General features: G+C 43.7%; 1 protein-coding gene across 14 annotated transcripts in view; it reads right to left on the reverse strand.

Annotated features, from left to right (window-relative positions):
* The window catches only part of LOC110502227 (vinculin), a 57,493-nt gene extending 47,167 nt beyond the window's left edge, over positions 1 to 10,326 (reverse strand). For 4 of the 14 annotated variants that reach the window (XM_021580091.1, XM_021580088.1, XM_021580090.1 and 1 more), the window contains exon 1: positions 9,838 to 10,005. In XM_021580091.1, the coding sequence (XP_021435766.1) occupies positions 9,838 to 10,005 (168 nt within the window). Of the gene's footprint in view, positions 1 to 9,837 lie in introns of all 14 variants that reach the window. The other 10 variants (XM_036959982.1, XM_021580095.2, XM_021580089.2 and 7 more) reach the window with 7 other exon arrangements.
* Between the last annotated feature and the right edge of the window lie 10,283 nt (positions 10,327 to 20,609).

Genomic DNA, 20,609 nt, shown 5'->3' on the forward strand with positions numbered 1-20,609 from the left:
CCACCAAGACAGGTCTGCCGACGAATACTCCATCCGCTGTGCCTTCAACCGGCCTCCGTCGGACGTAGGAGCAGACGCGTCTACAAGCCCCGGGCTACTAACTTTAAACGCTGTGTCGCCCACATGCTAGCATAGTAGTGACTACTCCGCGGCTTCCCTGTTCCATCTATTGCTGCCCCCTGGACCCTATGATCACTTGGCTACATAGCTGATGCCCGCTGGACTGTTCATTAATCACGGTAGTCCATTCTGTTTATTTTATTTTATTTTATTTTGTTCATCTATCGGCCCCAGCCGTGAACTCAGGCTCTGTGTGTAGTACCGACCCTCTCTGCCCATTCATCGCCATTTTACCTGTTGTTGTTTTAGCTGATTAGCTGTTGTTGTCTCACTTGTTGTTGTATTAGCTAGCTCTCCAAATTAACACCTGTGGTTACTTTATGCCTTGCTGTATGTCTCTCTCATATGTCAATATGCCTTGTATACTGTTGTTTAGGTTAGTTATCATTGTTTTAGTTTACAATGGAGCCCCTAGTTCCACTCATTATACCTCTGATACCTCCTTTGTCCCACCTCCCACACATGCGGTGACCTCACCCATTTTAACCAGCTTATCCAGAGATACAACCTCTCTTATCATCACTCAGTGCCTGGGCTTACCTCCGCTGTACCTGCACCAAACCATACCCGTCTGCACATTATGCCCTGAATCTATTCTACCACGCCCAGAAATCTGCTCCTTTTATTCTTTGTCCCCAATGCTCTAGGCGACCAGTTTTGATAGCCTTTAGCCGTACCCTCATCCTACTCCTCTCTGTTCCTCGGGTGATGTGGAGGTAAACCCAGGCCCTGCATGTCCCCAGGCACTCTCATTTTTTGACTTCTGTGATCGAAAAAACCTTGGTTTCATACATGTCAGCATCAGAAGCCTCCTCCCTAAGTTTGTTTTTCTCACTGCTTTAGCACACTCCGCCAACCCTGATGTCCTTGCCGTGTCTGAATCCTGGCTTAGGAAGGCCACCAACAATTCTGATATTTCCATTTCCAGGTACAACATTTTCCGCCAAGATAGAACTGCCAAAGGAGGAGGAGTTGCAATCTACTACAGAGATAGCCTGCAAAGTTCTGTCAAACCTTCCAGGTCTATACCCAAACAGTTTGAACTTCTAATTTTAAAAATTAACCTCTCCAGAAATAAGTCTCTCACTGTTACCGCCTGCTATCGACTGCCCTCCGCTCCCAGCTGTGCCCTGGACACCATTTGTGATTTGATCGCCCCCCATCTAGCTTCAGAGTTTGTTCTGTTAGGTGACCTAGACTGGGATATGCTTAACACCCCGGCAGTCCTACAATCTAAGATAGATGCCCTCAATCTCACACAAATCATCAAGGAGCCCACCAGGTACAAACCTAACTCCGTAAACATGGACACCCTCATAGACATTATCCTGACCAACTTCCCCCCTCCAAATACACCTCTGCTGTTTTCAATCAGGATCTCAGCGATCACTGCCTCATTGCCTGTGTCCGCTATGGGCCCGCGGTCAAACGACCACCCCTCATCACTGTCAAACGCTCCCTAAAACACTTCTGCGAGCAGGCCTTTCTAATCGACTTGGCCCGGGTATCCTGGAAGGATATTGACCTCATCCCGTCAGTCGAGGATGCCTGGTCATTCTTTAAAAGTAATTTCCCCACCATCTTAGATAACCATGCCAAGAACAGATATAGCCCTTGGTTCACTCCAGGCCTGACTCCTTTGACCAGCACAAAAACATCCTGTGGTGGACTGCAATAGCATTGAATAGTCCCCAAGATATGCAACTGTTCAGGGAAGTCAGGAACCAATACACGCAGTCAGTCAGGAAAGCAAAGGCTAGCTTTTTCAAGCAGAAATTCGCATCCTGTAGCTCTAACTCCAAAACGTTTTGGGACACTGTAAAGTCCATGGAGAACAAGAGCACCTCCTCCCAGCTGCCCACTGCACTGAGGCTAGATAACACGGTCACCACTGATAAATCCATGATAATCGAAAATTTCAACAAGCATTTCTCAATGGCTGGCCATGCCTTCCTCCTGGCTACTCCAACCCCAGCCAACAGCTCCGCCTCCGCCACAGCTACTCGCCCAAGCCTCCCCAGCTTCTCCTTCACCCAAATCCAGACAGCAGATGTTCTGAAAGAGCTGCAAAACCTGGACCCGTACAAATCAGCTGGGCTAGACAATCTGGACCCTCTCTTTCTAAAACTATCCGCCGCCATTGTTGCAACCTCTATTACCAGCCTGTTTAACCTCTCTCTCTTTCGTATCGTCTGAGATCCCTAAAGATTGGTAAGCTGCCGCAGCATCCCCCTCTTCAAAGGGGGTGACACCCTAGACCCAAACTGTTACAGACCTATATCCATCCTGTCCTGCCTATCTAAAGTCTTTGAAAGCCAAGTTAATAAACAGATCACTGACCATTTCGAATCCCTGGTTTACCAACTACTTTGCAGACAGAGTTCAGTGTGGAGGGCATGTTGTCCAGACCTCTGGCAGTCTCTATGGGGGTACCACATGGTTCAATTCTCGGGCCGACTTTTTTCTCTGTATATATCAATGATGTCGCTCTTGCTGCGGGCAATTCCCTGATCCACCTCTACGCAGACGACACCATCCTGTATACTTCTGGCCCTTCCTTGGACACTGTGTTAACTAACCTTCAAATAAGCTTCAATGCCATACAACACTCCTTCCGTGGCCTCCAACTGCTCTTAATTAAAACGCTAGTAAAACCAAAAGCATGCTTTTCAACCGTTCGCTGCCCGCACCCGCCCGCCCGACTAGCATCACCACCCTGGAGGGTTCCGACCTAGAATATGTGGACAACTATAAATACCTAGGTGCCTGGCTGTAAACTCTCCTTCCAGACTCATATTAAACATCTCCAATCCAAAATCAAATCTAGAATCAGCTTTCTATTTCGCAACAAAGCATCCTTCACTCACGCCGCCAAATTTACCCAAGTAAAACTGACTATCCAACCGAACCTCGACTTCGGCGATGTCATCTACAAAATAGCTGCCAACACTCTACTCATCAAACTGGATGCAGTCTATCACAGTGCCATCCGTTTTGTTACCAAATCACCTTATACCACCCACCACTGCGACCTGTATGCTCTAGTCGGCTGGCCCTCGCTATATATTCGTCGCCAGACCCACTGGCTCCAGGTACTCTATAAGTCTATGCTAAGTAAAGCTCCGCCTTATCTCAGTTCACTGGTCACGATAACAACACCCACCGGTAGCACACGTTCCAGCAGGTATATCTCACTGATCATCCCCAAAGCCAACACCCCATTTGGCCGCCTTTCCTTCCAGTTCTCAGTTACTGGAACGAATTGCAAAAATCGCTGAAGTTGGAGACTCTTATTTCCCTCACCAAATTTAAACATCAACTTTCTTGAGTAGCTAACCGATTGCTGCAGCTGTACATAGTCCGTCTGTAAATAGCCCACCCAATCTACCTACCTCATCCCCATACTGTTTTATTTACTTTTCTGCTCTTTTGCACACCAGTATCTCTACTTGCACATCATTATCTCCTCATTTATCACTCCAGCGTTAATCTGCTAAATTGTAATTATTCGCTCCTATGGCCTATTTATTGCCTACCTTCTCATGCCTTTTGCACACACTGTATATAGACTTTATTTTTTCTACTGTGTCATTGACTTGTTTATTGTGTTATTGGCTTGTTTATTGATTACTCCATGTGTAACTCTGTGTTGTTGTCTGTGTCACGCTGCTTTGCTTTATCTTGGCCAGGTCGCAGTTACAAATGAGAACTTGTTATCAACTAGCTTACCTGGTTAAATCAAGGTGAAATTAAAAAAAATACAAAAATTGTCGACTCCAGACAGGTAGTGTCAGTGTAAGGTGACAAATGTAAAATACAATTTAAATATATAAACTACCATTATTTTTATTTTTAAAAAATATTATGAATTCACAATGCAGATATGGTCCTGCGTATGACTACGAGGGGGCAATGCAGTTCAATCTACTGCACTCATGACTACCTACCAGACACAGCTCACCTTACTGCTGTTCCCCACCCACTCAGCAATGATGTTATTAATGCCAATTTCGTGGTATCCAATTGGTCGTTACAGTCCATCGCTGCAACTCCCGTATGGAGTCAGAAGAGGCGAAGGTCGAGAACTGTGTGTCCTCCGAAACGCAACCCAGCCAAGCCGCACTGCTTCTTGACACAATGCCTGCTTAACCCGGCATTGTACCTGGCGACCATATCAGCGTGCATTGTGCCTGGCCCGCCACAGGAGTCAATAGTGCGCAATGGGACAAGAACATCCCTGCCGGCCAAACCCTCCCCTAACCTGGACGACTCTAGGCCAATTGTTCGCCACCCCATGTGTCTTCCCTGTCGTGGCCAGCTGCGACAGAACCTGGACTCGAACCAGGAACTCTAGTAGACCACTCCACCACTCGGGAGGCCATTTTAGGTTCTGTTGTGTGCCTCTCCTCCATGTTCTCAGTTGTCAATAGATGGGACTTCATGTCCCACTTCTCATCAATGTGATGGCTCGTTGCAGTGATGTATGACAGCATGTTCATATATTCCAGTTAGCATTTCATCCCCTTCTCATTTAACTTTTCAAAATATTGCCATATAGGACTTTGCTGCTGACGCTTCCCTGTCTCACTCGCTGAAATGTTTTCAACTGTTAATGGCGATGACGTGCAGAGAGCTTTATATTTGTGGAAAATAATTTGAAAGATGCATACTTACAGCCTCTCCTCCTACTTACAGCATTGTTGCGTTAGGTATTTGTTTAATTTATATTTAGCCTTTATGATGATGATCGGGACCTGTTAGTGGTAGTTTTGTGATAACTGAACTATGATTTAAATTTGGTTAGGGATTAGCATTGTCGCGTTAGGTATTTAAATATCCTAGTGTAATGTATCACTAACTCCACACAGTAATAACTGTCCAATTAGGTTCGTTGCAGTATCTAGCTGACCTTGGATCTTTGTAATGTATTGAGCCCTCTCTCCACAGTAGTAACAGTGCATAAAGAGTAGAAGCTGACCTAAAAACTGTGTACTATTACTCCACTGTAAAAACAGTCCATGAAGCATAGAATAGTCTGGATCTGACCTAGGATCAGTTGAGTGTATTGATCACTCCACTTTAGCCTAATAACTGTCAATTAGGCAAAGAGCAGTATCTATCTGACCTGGATCTCCACTGTCAACATTGACTGTGACAGTGACAACAGGTTACACAGCCTCTGGGAGCTACACTCAATGAGGCACTAGAATATGTTCTGATATTACTGTAACCATAACAAACCACATTTATAAATGATTCGCTCTCAACCCTAGATAGCCGTAAACCTCAACTCTGGGAACACCCTGCTGAAAAGGAAAGGTCTCTGGTGTCAGTGTCTCCAATTGAGACTTTTCTTGGAATACACACGTGTGTGCATGCACACACGCAGGCAGGCACAAATGCACACAAACACCTTTCCACACACACACACACACATACCAGAGAGAAGTGAATGTCAGCCCTATCTGTCACGACTACTCCCACTCAACGAAATGATCCTCTCCCGTTGGCTCCGCGGGCCCCAGTTCTTTACCAAACTGGACCTGCAGAGTGCATACATTCTCATCCGCGAAGGGGATGAATGGAAGACGGCTTTCAGCACGATGTCTGGTCACTACGATTACTTGGTGATGACATTTGGCTTAGCCAATGCTCCGTCAGTGTTCCAGGCCTTTGATAATGAGGTGTTCAGGGACATGCTCGGATGCCAGGTGGTTGTGTATATCAAACACATCCTGGTCTACTTGGCTACCCTGAAAGTTTGAGCAGTCCTGGGACCCCTCCTGGCTAACCACCTGTTCGTCAAGGCTGAGAAGTGCCAGTTTCATCAGAAGACTGTTTCCTTCTTAGGCTACCAAATCAGCCCACAGGGAGTGAGGTTGGACGTCAAGAGGGTAGATGTGGTCAGGTCATGGCCAGTCCCAACCACCATAAAGAGATTACAACAGTTTTGGGGTTTACATCTACTGCTGTTTCATCAGGAACCAGCTCCGTCCCCACTTCTCTCAACTCTCTCCTCAAGGGTGGTCCTCGTAGGTTGGTGTGGAGCCGTCTCTCACTATGTCAACTCCTATTCCGTATGTGCCCAAACCAAATCCCCCTTTAACACTCCAGCAGGGAAACTCCTTCCACTTCTCATCTATCCATGACTTTGTTACTGATCTCCCCTCCTCTGACGATTTCACCACCATTTTGGTGGTTGTGGATAGATTTTCCAAATTCTGTCACATCTACAGCTCCTCCCCTCCAATGTTCGACATTGCCAGTATACTATCCAGCGGTCCTGACATCCATCATTACACACACCTGGCACCAATCATTACGCGCACCTGCACTTCATCATGAGGAACACCTGGACTCCATTACCTCATTTATTACCTCCCCTATATCTGGAATTCCCTTAGCTTCTTTCCACAGTCAGTATTGTTTATGTGCACTGCTATGTTGTCTTGTTCCATGTTTGTTGCTTTATTAAACGTACCACATGCACCTGCTTCTCGACCCTCAGCGTCTTCATTACACTATCCCAGCCTGCTCTCTGCCAGTCTCTGTGTTGCTGTCCAGTGGTGTAGTGGAGGGTACACTTATATGACGTAAGCCCATTTATTTTTCAGTGGGTATTGCATATATTCACTACTTAATCCCCATGGTGTGTATCAAAGTAGTGTAGTGGAGGTAAACGCCATACCAATTAATAAGGCTGATGGAACAGATCAGAATGGTTAGCTTAAAATGTTGTAAACTATTACTTCTTTAAAAAAGCATGAGCTGGCGCAACCGCAGAGAAAATTATTTTGTGTAGATGTGCTGACAAAAGGCGAATAAACTGTAAGCTATAAAATACATGAATTAATGTATGAATGTATTCCCTTTCCCTGATTTTACAGTGTTAAAATGTCAATGTAGCCTGAGATTGTCATAGAAAACTGTAGATATGCGTGCGACTCGCTTTATTTATTTTTATAAACTATTATTTCTTCACATTTTAGTTGCAGAAATGTGCACATAGCAGTAGGTGTATGCGCGAATGTTTCCAAATGCAATTTAAGGGAAAACACTGTTCTAAAATGCGCACTGCACATGCAAGCGGATTCATGGAAAGGGAAGGAAATATCTGTTTGAAATTTAGAAAGAGGGAAGATCTAAATATGCAATAACTATCATGGGTTGCTAATATGACTAGGATAATGCTTTTGGGTGCTACACAATGAACCAAAGTTGTAAGAAAATCAATAGAGCAGGAGAATGCATATGAGGAAGTGCTTATAAAATAATTGCCTTTACATTTCCATGGTGGGATTTTGGCTATAGGCTACATTGAAGCAAGGTAAGACATGCCTCATAACATGTAGAAAAAGTTCAGATTTCAAACAATTAAGGAACAGGTAAAGTATAGTGATGCTAATGATAGGCCTAACCATATCTGGTAGATGGAGAGGCTTTCCCAAAGCCTTCTAAATTACATGTAAACTCGACACAGAGTAGCCTATGCCTACCAGGCAGAATGATATGATTATTTGCATCAATCCAGTGGCTATTTGTTTTGCAAACTCCCTCTCATGTGCTACAGAAACACCACCATACAAACAGAGCTAGGTGCCTGCACACTTGAATTAAAGGGTAACTGCACAAGACCTCAAAATTGATCTCCTGATGAGGTTTAACTTCTTGAATCTACTTGAGACGCACATGTCCCAAGTAGGCACCTGGAAATGCAAATGCGCTACGCTAAATGCTAAATGTACTCGTTAAAACTCAAACCTTGATCAAAATTCACAAGCAGGGTATTAAATTAAAGCTACACTCGTTGTGAACCTAGCCAGCAAGTCAGATTTTTAAAATGCTTTTCGGCGAAAGCATCAGAAGCTATTATCTGATAGCATGCACCCCCCAAAATGCCAGCTCGACACGTAAACAACAGATTTTGCGATAGACGGCGCTACCCAAAACGCAGAAATAAAATATAAAACATTCATTACCTTAGACGAGCTTCTTTCTTGGCACTCCTATATGCCCCATAAACATCACTATTGGGTCTTTTTTTCGTTTAAATCGGTCCATATATACCCAAAATAGCTTTGTATAGAAGTAGTGTCATTCAGAAAAATTCATCGTTTTTAAACGCTGCGTAATTTTTTAAAATTAAAAAAGTCGACGATAAACTTTCACAAAACACTTCGAAATCCTTTTGTAATCCAACTTTAGGTATTAGTAAACGTTTATAATCTATCAAAACGATTACAGGGCGATGTCTCTTCAATAGGTCCTCACTTCAAAAACAATGCAATCTGATCTCTCCTTGAACTGCATCCGGGTGAAGACTGGAAAACTTGGGGTCAGACAGATGGATTTTCCAACAATTAATTCGATTGAAAATTAGTACAATGGCGCCATCGTGCGGAATTTGTATGAAGTGCAGGCAAATTTCCATTAAATTCTGTTCTCCTTTAACAACTGGTGGAAGTGACTTATGGAAATTATTTTTTGCTTTCAGAGAGCAGTTTTTCTTGCGTTTTTCAATGAAACACACGCTCTGTTATAGTCACAGCCGTGATTTAACCAGTTTTATAAACTTCAGAGTGTTTTCTATCCACACATACTAATCATATGCATATACTATATTCCTGGCATGAGTAGCAGGACGCTGAAAAGTTGCGCGATTTTTAACAGAATTTTCAAAAAAGGGGGGGGTAGATCTAACAGGGCAAGTTATGACTTACAACATCCAATTTCTTGTTTTCTATTAAAAAGTCTGACTTTGAGAGCAAAAAAATGTGAAAAAATGAACAAATCTGAAACACGAAGTATTTCCGACTCAGTTCACAGCCTCATTTATCTGTTTCAATAATATACCTTCAATTAGCCTACTTGCACAGTACAACATGGGTTGACGTGACTGTGAATTACCAATGTGGAATTTTTTATTTAAGGTAATTCAGAGTGTATGACACGGTTTCTCATATAACTTTTTTCACAGAGCATTTTTCCTTTGGAGGGCCGTTTTGGGAATCATTTTGCAAAATTAGAATATATGCACTTCTCCAGGCAACACTACACCACTGTTGCTGTCTCACTGAAAACAACCAGACATGACTCTGTTTATTACAGAGGAGAGAGAGCGAGAGTGAGGGGGAAGGAAATAGTGAGAGAGAGAGAGAGAGAGAGCAAATGAGCGACAGAGAGAGAGAAAGAAAGAGGGGGCATTCTTAATGCTGTTTCCTGTGAGGGAAACCAGCAGAATCCTCAAGTCTAATAGACTCACTCCAAGAGGGGAGACACACACACGTGCACATGCACATTCCCACACACACACACCACACCACAGTGTACACTGCCATGCACATGTGCTGAAAGGTTAGGCTATTCTGTTACTAGCTCAGTTTTCCAGAGATAAGATTCTTCCAAATGTACACTACTGTATGACATGCCATTTATTATGGCAATACTATTACACTGTTTTACACTACCTTCTTTCTGCTACAGATGAAGGTTTATTCAACATGAATGGATGCTGCCCTAACCCCATTTGACCAGTCCACAGTGACAGCAGTGCCTGTCTAGATTGTCCCTGTAACAAAGTGTTTACCACTACAACAAACAATAACAACACTCCCGTTTCATTCTGCTGCACAAACTCCTCTCGGTTCATTACCATCCAGTACATTACAAAATCACTACACCAAACTGAGTTGTGAGGAGAGAGGGAGACGCACTTACCCTGACAAGGTTACTGACCGCTGCTTTTACCACGGCCACCGGCCCGGTCAGATCCGGGATGGCCTTCCCGTCCACCTCCCCGTCCTCGTGCATAATGACCAGGTGGGAGATCTGCTGGGCCACCGGCTCAAGGATGCCCTCGATGGTCTTCGTGTGGAACACTGGCATGGTTACAGCTGTTAGCCCGCTCAAAGAGATCTGAAACACGGCTGCTGCAGCTCCAACACCCCGCTGGTAAAATCCTGCTCTATTCCTCCGCCGTCTTTACCCGACAATAAAAATTGACAAACAAAATGCCTTTTTCTTCTTTAGTTCCACTCCTGGAGTGCGTATTCCAGTGTGGACGGTCTGCAATGCGCGGTGTCAGCACCTTGTCCGCGATTGTGAGACGAACACCGAAAATCGTGACAGGAGAAATCACAGTTCGAGATCTCAGCCAATGACTGACTGCACGAGATACATCTGTTAATAGGATTGGTGGGCACAGACGGCTTCTCATCACACTCACACGCACACACGCACGCACACCGTTACCCCACTGCATGTGAAAGCTGTTCCCAAATGACGTCATGCATTCTGGTTGCCGAAAAAGGGAGTGCTAGAGTGAGATGGTGGGGGGTCGGGGAACGGGGGTGGGAGGGAGAGTGAGAGAGACCTGATATTAGTATGGAGTTATTGCAACATTTCATACCAGAGCTAGATGGTAACAAAGTAACTTTCGGACATGCCATCATATACCTTCAACCAGATCATAAGTAAACCACAAGTAGACCTCAACTTAAACCGTACCCACTCCAAGCCACTGGGGGAAAAAAAACACTCTCTCTGGTCTATGAGTCTGAGTGTTAGGCTGCTTTAGAGCTGGTGTCAATCCCAATTCTCCTGGTCTGTCACCTGATCTGGGTTAGCTAAAAGGAGGGTCAGGAGTTACCGTTAACGTGTCTCCAGCCTGTCGTTTTTGGCCACCAGCTCTATAATAAGAACAAGGGCTCCTTCTGCAGCTCCTAGCTGCCCCAGATCAAGCAGCTCAGCTATCTTCTGCAGCCCACAGGAGCTGGGAGGGGGAATGGAAATGTAACACTGCGCTACTACCCCACCCAGTTACCCCAGCCCAACTTTCCTTACTGCTTGCTGGGTTAATAAGGACATTGGAGGCTAGTTTCTCGCAATGGCAAATGGACTGCCTGGGTTTAGACTTGGCCAGAATTGGTTGTCTGTTTGGTTAAAACCTTGTTCCTCTGTAGAGCCTGCCTGACTGTCTAGTATGCTGAAAATGAAGGAGATGGAGTAGGTGGATGAACTACCAGGAGGATATTGACATTGGTATAACTCCAGTTCTCCCCCTCTCCAGGAGGTCTGTAGTGTCTGGTCAGTGCATTTGTTTTCTGGGCAGGCTTATACGTTTATTGAGTGTTTGGGGAATGGGTTGGGGTTAGATGTATGGTGTGTAGACTGTACATGTTTAAGTTTGGGTGGTCTGTGTGTATAAGCAGTGGCCCATAGAGGTTCATCTGAATCTAGGGTTGGAAACCAGAAACTGTAGCAGGAGCTGAGGGACTTGACTCTCTAGTGTGACCAGCTGCGCAAAGAGATGGGCTCCTCCTGATTTGAAAACAAACCAGTAGTACTTGGTAACTTAGTAACCACAAGTAGCCTTGTGGTTAAGAGTGTCTGCCCTAAGGGGCGGCAGGGTAGCCTAGTGGTTAGAGCGTTGGACTACTAACCGGAAGGTTGTGAGTTCAAACCCCCGAGCCGACAAGGTACAAATCTGTTGTTCTGCCCCTGAACAGGCAGTTAACCCACTGTTCCCAGGCCGTCATTGAAAATAAGAATTTGTTCTTAACTGACTTGCCTGGTTAAATAAAGGTAAAATAAGATTTGAAGGTTAGGGGTTAGAATTATCCCAGTTGAATCAACCCTGGCTGAGTCTTATTAAATACTTTAAAAAATTGGACCCCAATGCCTCTCTGCTTGGCACTCAGCATTAAGGAGATGGATTAGGGTAAGGCCCTGTGATAAACTAGCGTCCTATCCAAGCTGCCTCACACTACAGAAACAGGATATAGACTCCTGCCCTATGGGCCATTCAGGTTACTAGTAGTATTTTGGTATTAAGGCAGTACGGGTTTTATAGCAAGGCCTGCTAAGCGATCTTGATATTCTGTCTCCCTGTTATGTTCCTGTCCTTACAGAGCTCAGAGAAAGAGTTCTATACCTCAAGCCTCTCAGAGCCGTATAAGGGCCGTATAAGGGTCAGAGAAACTAACATAAATTGCATCATCTACTGATGTAAACTACATTAGCTACTGCAAACTATATTACTCTGTTGCAAACTGTGTGCATATGTGTGTGTGAGTGTTGTGTGTGTGACACAAACAGCACTTGTTAAAAAAAAATTGTGGGGGGGTGATAGGTGAGAATTGTCTGTTAATTTAATGATTAGAATATTCCGCCCTGAAACATATAATTGTATGGAATTGATTAGAATGTATCAAATCATAATCAATAAATGTGTAGTCCTAGTCAGAATTAGGGTAAAACAATGTCTTTATGGTATTTTAAACACAGACTGTCTGAGCTTGGTGCCGACCTGACTAGAGATTTGGAAGAGAACGGGTGTAAGGATTTTTGTTGGTGGAAGAAGGAGTGGACCAAAGCGCAGAGTGGTACATGTTCATGATGCCTTTAATAAACTGAACACTGAATACAAACAAACAAAATAATAAAGGAAACCCGAAACAGTCCCGTATGGTGAAAACACTGAAAAGGAAAATAATCACCCACAACTCAAAATGGGAAAACAGGCTACCTAAGTATGGCTCTCAATCAGAGACAACGATGGACAACTGCCTCTGATTGAGAGCCATACCAGGCCAAACACATAGAAAAATAAATTCTAGACCTACAACATAGAATACCCACCCACATCACATTCTGACCAAACTGAAAATAGAAACCTATAAAGCAATCTACGGTCAGGGCGTGACAACGGGGAGTACATCTCAAGGACAAGGTCACTATCTCTGTCGGCTGGGTAGTGAGACAGACAGTGTGTGCGTAGCAGGACATGTGTGTGCGTCTGTTTGTGTGAATGTGTGTGTGAGTATGTGTGTATGTACGTCTGTTTGTGTGTGTGTGTGTGTGTGTGTATGGCTGTGTGAATGTGTGGGCGTGTGAAGTGTGTATAAAATGAATTATTTTGTATTCTTGACTTTAGAACGTTCCATGAATAAACATTTAACTGTGGTAGACTGGGCCTCTGTCTGTTTTCATTTCTATCAGTATCTTACAAATCCTGATATAGCAGACTGAGTAATCACAATTAAAGTTATGAACCTGGAGAACAAAATTCTCTTATCAGGGGGTTGTTCAACGTATGGGGCATTAGACATGGAATTGTGAGGGGATGCTATAACAGAAAGAGGGACACACACACCAAGGATGAAACATTGCACCATGCACAGCTGTGTAACAAACAAAAAAAAATCCTTATTTTGTAAATTACATGTAGTTCTGTCAAGTTTTTTGTAGCAAAAGAGACATACTTGGATTTAACAGACCTGTTATCAAATAGTATTTGTTTTCTTCGCACGTTTGTTTGAGCTTGTCAGGTGGACAGGGTTTGTACAGTACTTTTGGGACTATCCCACTGCCAGACGAGCTCAATCAAGCTAAGATTTAGTATTTGAAAGAGGATCAATTCTAACACAGATGTGTCTCATAGAGCAGGACCACACGCCTCTGTGCACTGACAGGAACAACAGCAGTTTACAGAAAGGAGTGGTAAAGCGAAAGAGAGAAGATTTGATTGGGTGGTGGTTCACAAAGAAATAAAAGAGGTTGGATAGGGGGGACAAAGTGAGTGAGAGAAAGAGAGAGAAAGAGAGAATGTGTGTGTACATGTGTGCGAGTGAGGGAGGGAGTGAGTGAGTGAATGAATAATTGAGTGATTGCTTTTAGATTACATGTCTGGTTTGGTGTTCCCAGAGGTCTAGAGTTGGGTCTGTATCTGTAACTGTCCTTGGTATGAACGGGCTGTTAGAACTTATCTCTCAATCATCCTTACCAACCTGACCACTGCTTAACACGTATTCTGGATTTACCGTGTGTGTGTGTGTGTGTGTGTGTGTGTGTGTGTGTGTGTGTGTGTGTGTGTGTGTGTGTGTGTGTGTGTGTGTGTGTGTGTGTGTGTGTGTGTGTGTGTGTGTGTGTGTGTGTGTGTGTGTGCATTGTCTGTGTCAGTCTGTCCTTAAACCACTGGTAACAGGAAAGTCGTCCCCTCTCGACCCCTGAAATCAGCTCTCCCTCATATACCCTATAAATATGTCATGATCATGAAATAACCTGAAATACCCCTGACATATAGAGACATATAGAGAGTTTTCTATGGTGTTTTAGGTCCTCTGGGTTCTCTATGGTGTTTTAGGTCAGGGCGTGACTAGGGGGGTTCTAGGTATTGTGTTTATATGTTGGTGTATGTGTATGGTTCCCAATTGGCGGCAGCTGATAATCATTGCCTCTAATTGGGGATCATACTTATTGTGTTCCTTTTCCCACCTGCGATGTGGGATATTGTTTTTGTATGTGCGCTACGTATTTTCACGTTCGTTATTTCTTTGTTGTTTTTTTGAAGTTTCACAATCAATAAAATGTGGAACTATACTCACGCTGCGCCTTGGTCTGATTATTTATATAACGATCGTGACACTATGTTGTCATACACTGTCACACTGACCATTATTTGCATTGTTTGTTTCTATGTTTTGTTTGGTCAGGGTGTGATATGAGTGGGCATTCTATGTTGTATGTCTAGTTTGTCTATTTCTATGTGTTTTGGCCTGATATGGTTCTCAATCAGTGACAGGTGTTTGTTGTTGTCTCTGATTGGGAACCATATTTAGGTAGCCTGTTTTGTATTGTGGTTCGTGGGTTATTGTCTATGTGATGTTGCATGTTTGCACTCAGTATTTATAGCGGTCATGGTCATTTTGTTTGTTTAGTGTACTTCGTGTTTGTTTTCATCTATCATTAAAAGGATGTATTCACATCACACTGCACTTTGGTCTCCTCACTACGACGATACACCTTGTAACATTCTATTCTATTAAAGAGTTTTTACTCAGCAAAGTAACAACACAGTGTGGTCAAAGATTACGTTTTTACAATTTTTATTTAACCTTTATTTAACTAGGCAACTGAGTTAAGAACAAATTCTTATTTTAAAATGACGGCCTATCCCAGCCTAACCTGGACTACGCTTGGCCAATTGTGCACCGCCCTATTGGACTCCTGATCACGGCCGGTTGGGATACAGCCTGGGATCGAACCAGGGTCCATAGTGATGCTTAGACTGCTTTAGACTGCTGTGCAACTCGGGAGCCTCTCGGAAGTAACTTAGTTGTAGTCACGATCTGTTTACCTATAACTATATCCAAACACAGTTATGTTTGTGTTTTTACATATTTATTAACTTCTCTTAAAAACTACCCACAATACACTCTTTCTCAATGTCATATGGAGAATCTATTCTGAGTTAGATGCTGGCTAACATTAGCCACTAGCCATGCAGACCAAGTTTTGGCCGTGGTGAGTTACAATCCACCAATCACAAGGAGGTGTGTAGTAAACAACCAATCAGATTCCCCACACGTAGGGGCCACTTAATCTCTGTGAACATGGCCGGCCTGCCCATTGGTCAGGATTAGTCGGCTGCCTATGGCGGCAGATTGACAAGCTAAACTGTTTAAGACGCACCTCCAACAACACATAAAACCTCACATAATTCTGCCCAAAAACAATAACAATTTATCTCAAAAATTGGCATTTGGGCTTTTAAGGTGAGCGCTGAATCTGCCCTTGTGATAAGCAGTGACGACTGGCTCAAAATGTTTTGCTTGTCCATTCCCAGTGCGCCTCTCCAAGGTGCTGTTGGAGAGATTCATCGCTGGTGCGCTACACCAACGTTCCCGTAAAAAAATTATCTTACATAAATCATGTAGCAGATATAGATGACATGTACAATGTAACGAGATGGACACTTTTTTACATCATGCACGTTTCTCAAATCAAATAGCCTAACCTAAATGGTTCCCAATGAAATAAAAAATGCATTGACATGTTAACAAACACTATATCCTAAAAACAGGACAGGTCAAGGTAAAATGGACAAAATGGAATGGACAATCAGGTGTCATGACTCACCTGTGAGGATCCAAAAGTTCAGGCTTCAGTGGATAAACTCCACAGAGCTCTCTCTCTCTCTACCGCAAAGGGGGATAGGGATGGATGTGGGGGTTTTATGACACCTCACGTTGATCATAAACCATAGGCAGCAGACGATTTCTTTTGGGGCCTATTTTGGGTGATGTCTTTGTGTCTTATGAAGAGTTTGCCGACCAAAACTACAACATCAAACCATGGACACTGGGACAATATATTTCAACATCCGAATATTGGGAATGATGAGAGATGGAATATGGAAAATGAATGTCTATTTTGTGATGCCATTAAAAGTTTCATGAAGACGTTATAACAAAAACACTGTAACTTGAAGAGTTTTCATACTGTGTATATCATGTTACATGCTTTACGTTGTGTGGAAAATATCCAGGATAAATATAACGTTATTGTGACAATAAGATTGGGATTTTAGTTCTCTAAGAAGATCATAGTAAGTTGTGATACCTTGCCTCGTACATAGCCACGCCCCAGGGAACCCAGAGAGTGTGTCAGCCTGATGTAAAGGCCCCCTTTTTATCCGAGGGCATAAAGCATTTGAGTTAAGAAATAACATATCAGACTAAAACGGACCACAGGTGCAGCGTGGGATAAGATAGTCGTGACCCCGAAAATGCAACACAAAGTTGAAAAAGACAAAATAACCTCTTAACAATTAATGCTATGGTTGAGTAGTACTGTACTGTATCTAAGAAGGTAAATTTAAGTAGGACAATCCAGTTAATCTCTTCAAATCATTGTGTCCTACACTGCTTTCATCACCACTCTGGGATCATTGACACGGCTGATTAGCCATCCTCAGTAGGCCACTTGTCCAGAACGAGTGCAAATAAACAGACAACTAAGGACATTGTGACCTCTTGTGGACAATCAGAGACTTACACCTGAGAATGAAAGACAAGGCCATCTGAAGAGGGCCCAACAGAGATACACGACAAAGACCTTCAACACGTAAACACATCCTTACATTACTTCTTATCCAAAGGAACGGCTGTTCAGGGCAAGGATTTAGGGCTAAACTAAGCGTTGTTTACAAATGTATCCAAGTGTTGCTTCTCTTTCTCTCGCTCACTCTTTAAATCTTCATCTTGTGTTAATACAACAACAAATCCCTAGCGGACTAAGTTTCCAATCAATAACCTATATTGTGTGTATGTGTTGTGTGTGTGTGTGTTATCTTATGTTATCATTTAGCTTGTTAATAAATAAATAATAAAAATAAATTTGTGTGGTACAGAATGATTAGTATGATTGTGCAGATGTATGAAGTCAACGACGTTCAGAATGAGATTGATATGAATAAATTATTATTTAGTGACTGGTATGACTTTTCATGTGGTGCCCCAAATTCCTAATGAGTTCATTCTTACATGATTAATTGAATCGAGTAATAATTAAATGTAGTAGGTAATTATTCGATAAGTAGCATCACATTAATTATAGTCATGTCACAACACAGGCTACTCAAAACTACTGTCCAGGAGTTTCACCCCGTGAGCTAAATTGTCATGATCAATGGTTTCAAGTTTGTATCCGTAAATGTTTTTATACGAGCAGATCATGGCGAAAAAGAAAATAAACTATTGATTCTCATTGCAAATAGGCTCACTCGGGATAACTCCTGATAAAGTTGGGTAGCTGATATTAAATAGCCAAATTGATTAGTCACAGGAATCAGGACTAATAATGCAACTGCCTGGGAGGGTCTGAGGTGCCTGGAATGGAGGAATATCACACACAGAGCATTAGAGTAGAGGCACTTACAGAGTGGCGTGTATTCAGAGTAGAGGCACTTACAGTGGCGTGTATTCATGGATGCCAAGGGAAGCCAAGCTTCCCCCCAAAATTGACCAAGATTTGTTTTTTAAATTAAATAACAAATTTTTCGTCTCTGTGTTTTCATAATTTCCCTTCAATTCGCAAGAGGTTGAATGCATCTCACAGGAGAAAGCATCAGAGCGAGTGAAACAGTGCCTCACTGTAAGCCATCCATCTATCATCTGTCTGGTCATAAAGAGTATGACTGCCACCTGTAGCATTGAATACAAGGGAAGTCAGTGAGCATTGGCCTCACTTGATAAAATAATAGCCAATCAGCTTTGAGGTAAACTGAGTGAGCTCAACTGTGAATGGTCCTGGCTTACCAAAGAAAAGTGTTAAGGGAAGCCGGTTTGGATTTGACTTCACCCCTATCACGTAAAATAACTGAAACAACTTGAATTGTTGCACCTCATTGTGTTGTTGTCCTCCAGTGGCTAGCAAGTTAAAATGGACCCTTTCCTAAATTAGCCATGGATAGAGATAGGGATTTGGACTTGTGGTTTTACTCAATCCTCCGTAATGGCCATTTTAACTGAGGAGGTCATCGTTGTAAATAACAATTTGTTCTTAACTGACTTACCTAGTTAAATAAAGGTGAAATAAAATTTGTAAAAAAATATTAGAACGCCGAATCTGATCGAACCATAAAAGTACACATTGTGCCCCTGGACTGAGAGGATGGAAGTAGCTAGATGTAGAAGGCTAATATTACCTAGCTAACGTTGCCATGAAAGGAAGTTAGGATAGCGAGCAGGCATTTTCGCTAGGTAGCTTGGGACAACAAAAAATAAACACAGCTTGTACTGTATGACAGTCATTGACCGTTTCATCAACATGAAAGAGAGGAGGATGGCAGGGTGAGTCAACATGTTTTTTCTACACGAACGCACTCAAATCAGAACCATGGACAGCCACATCATATTTAGCTTTGATTGATTGAATAACTTGTTTTTGGTAAATTGCAAACCGTGTGCATGCAATATGAGGAGGACATTATAGTCCTAGAAAAGCTTTTCACTTTCACTGACTCACCCAATGACGCGCAGCTCAATTGCCCGCGATGGCGATAGGCTTTTGGCACGAGACTATCAATCGGCCTATTTGGAAGTTGATAAACTATTTTGGCATCCAACAGTCAGACTAGAGTGTTCTCTTTTAAGCAGAGGCCATTTGTTTTCCAACCTATGTTTTCTCGCAATTGTATCTGAAATATTGCGAAAGGCTTGTTCTGGCTGCATGCTGTTCACTGACAGATTTTCCGTGCGTTCCTGGGCCATGCCTTGTGATTGGGCTGCATAAACACAATCCATAGATAGACAATAAAAAAAATAAGCTATTGGTCCTGTGTGGCAAAATTATAGGCCTACTCCAATGTAGTAATCTGCATTATTTCATTTATTTCTGAACAGACAGGAGCAATTCTATAATTTTGGCAATGTTTTTCAATTAGCCTAATTAGGGGTGCTGCAGCTCCTCCAGCACTCTTCCCGCTGCTATGATTGAAAATAAATGATGAAGTGCAACACTGAAGAGTTGAGAGCTGCAGGCTCATGTCTCGCAGAGAGAGTGAGAGAGATCATAGAAAGTATCGCATGGGGAGACTTGTTCTGCACACAGATTGCGGCAACAAATGCGGTGACGTCAGCAACCATGGTAGTCCACCAAAAGCGCTGTTGCACAATGGCCAAGGTCCGACGAGAGCCCGGGTGGCAGGCAAGGTTAGAGGATCTGGGCCCCTGTCCGGGGTTTCGGCTGGGAATGCTGCGCCTCACGAACCTGCTTCCCTATTCCCCAGCTGAGTGCTGTCACCAGGCACGAGGTGGGAAGGATGGTTTTGGGTTCCGAGTGGTGTAGCCACAGGGCTATAGCGGCATGACAGCGCATCCGGCTTGGCATTCTTGGATCCCGGTCAGTATGAGATGGAGAAGTTAAACCGAGTGAAAAGCAGGGCCTACCTAGCTGAATGGAATTGAGACGTTTGGCGATGGGGAGATATTCCAGGTTCTTGTGGTCTGTCCACACAATGAACGAATGTTCCGCCCCTCCAGACAGTGCCTCCATTCCTCCAATGCCAGCTTCACCGCAAGAGAACATAATTCACCAGAGTCTAGAACACAGCAGGGGCGTTGGTAAGGCCAACTGACATGACCAGATACTCGTAGTGACCGTGTTGAAGGGAGTCTTCCACTCTTCTCCTTCCCAATCCGCACCATGTGGTAAGCGTTTCGTCCAGTTTGTAGAACACACTGGCCCCCTGGAGCAGCTCGAAGGCCAAGGAGATGAGTGGTAGCGGATAGTAGTTCTTCACCGTGATGTCGTTGAGGCCCCGATAGTCGATGCATGGGTTCAGGGTTTTGTCCTTCTTCTCCACAAAGAGGTACCCTGCACAGGTGGGGGAGGAAGAAGGACGGATGAATCCTGCAGCTAGGGAGTCCTCAAAGTACTTCTCCATAGCCTTGGTCTCCGAACCCAACAGGGAGTACAGTTGTACCCGGGGACAGAGTGGTGCTTGGGAGAAGGTTGATCCCGCAGTCATAGGGTTGGTGCGGCAGAAGCGAAGTGGTCCGGGCCTCACTGAACACCTCCCGGAGGTCCTGGTACTCCGCGGGAATGCTGGAGACATCCGGAGAAACTTCTGAGCCCCCAGGAAGACATCCCGGGGCAGGCTGAGTAGAATGGGCTCCAGCCCAGCAGGCCAGTCAATAAAAGAACTG

Source organism: Oncorhynchus mykiss, chromosome 23, assembly GCF_013265735.2.
Source record: "Oncorhynchus mykiss isolate Arlee chromosome 23, USDA_OmykA_1.1, whole genome shotgun sequence".
NCBI lineage: Eukaryota > Metazoa > Chordata > Actinopteri > Salmoniformes > Salmonidae > Oncorhynchus > Oncorhynchus mykiss.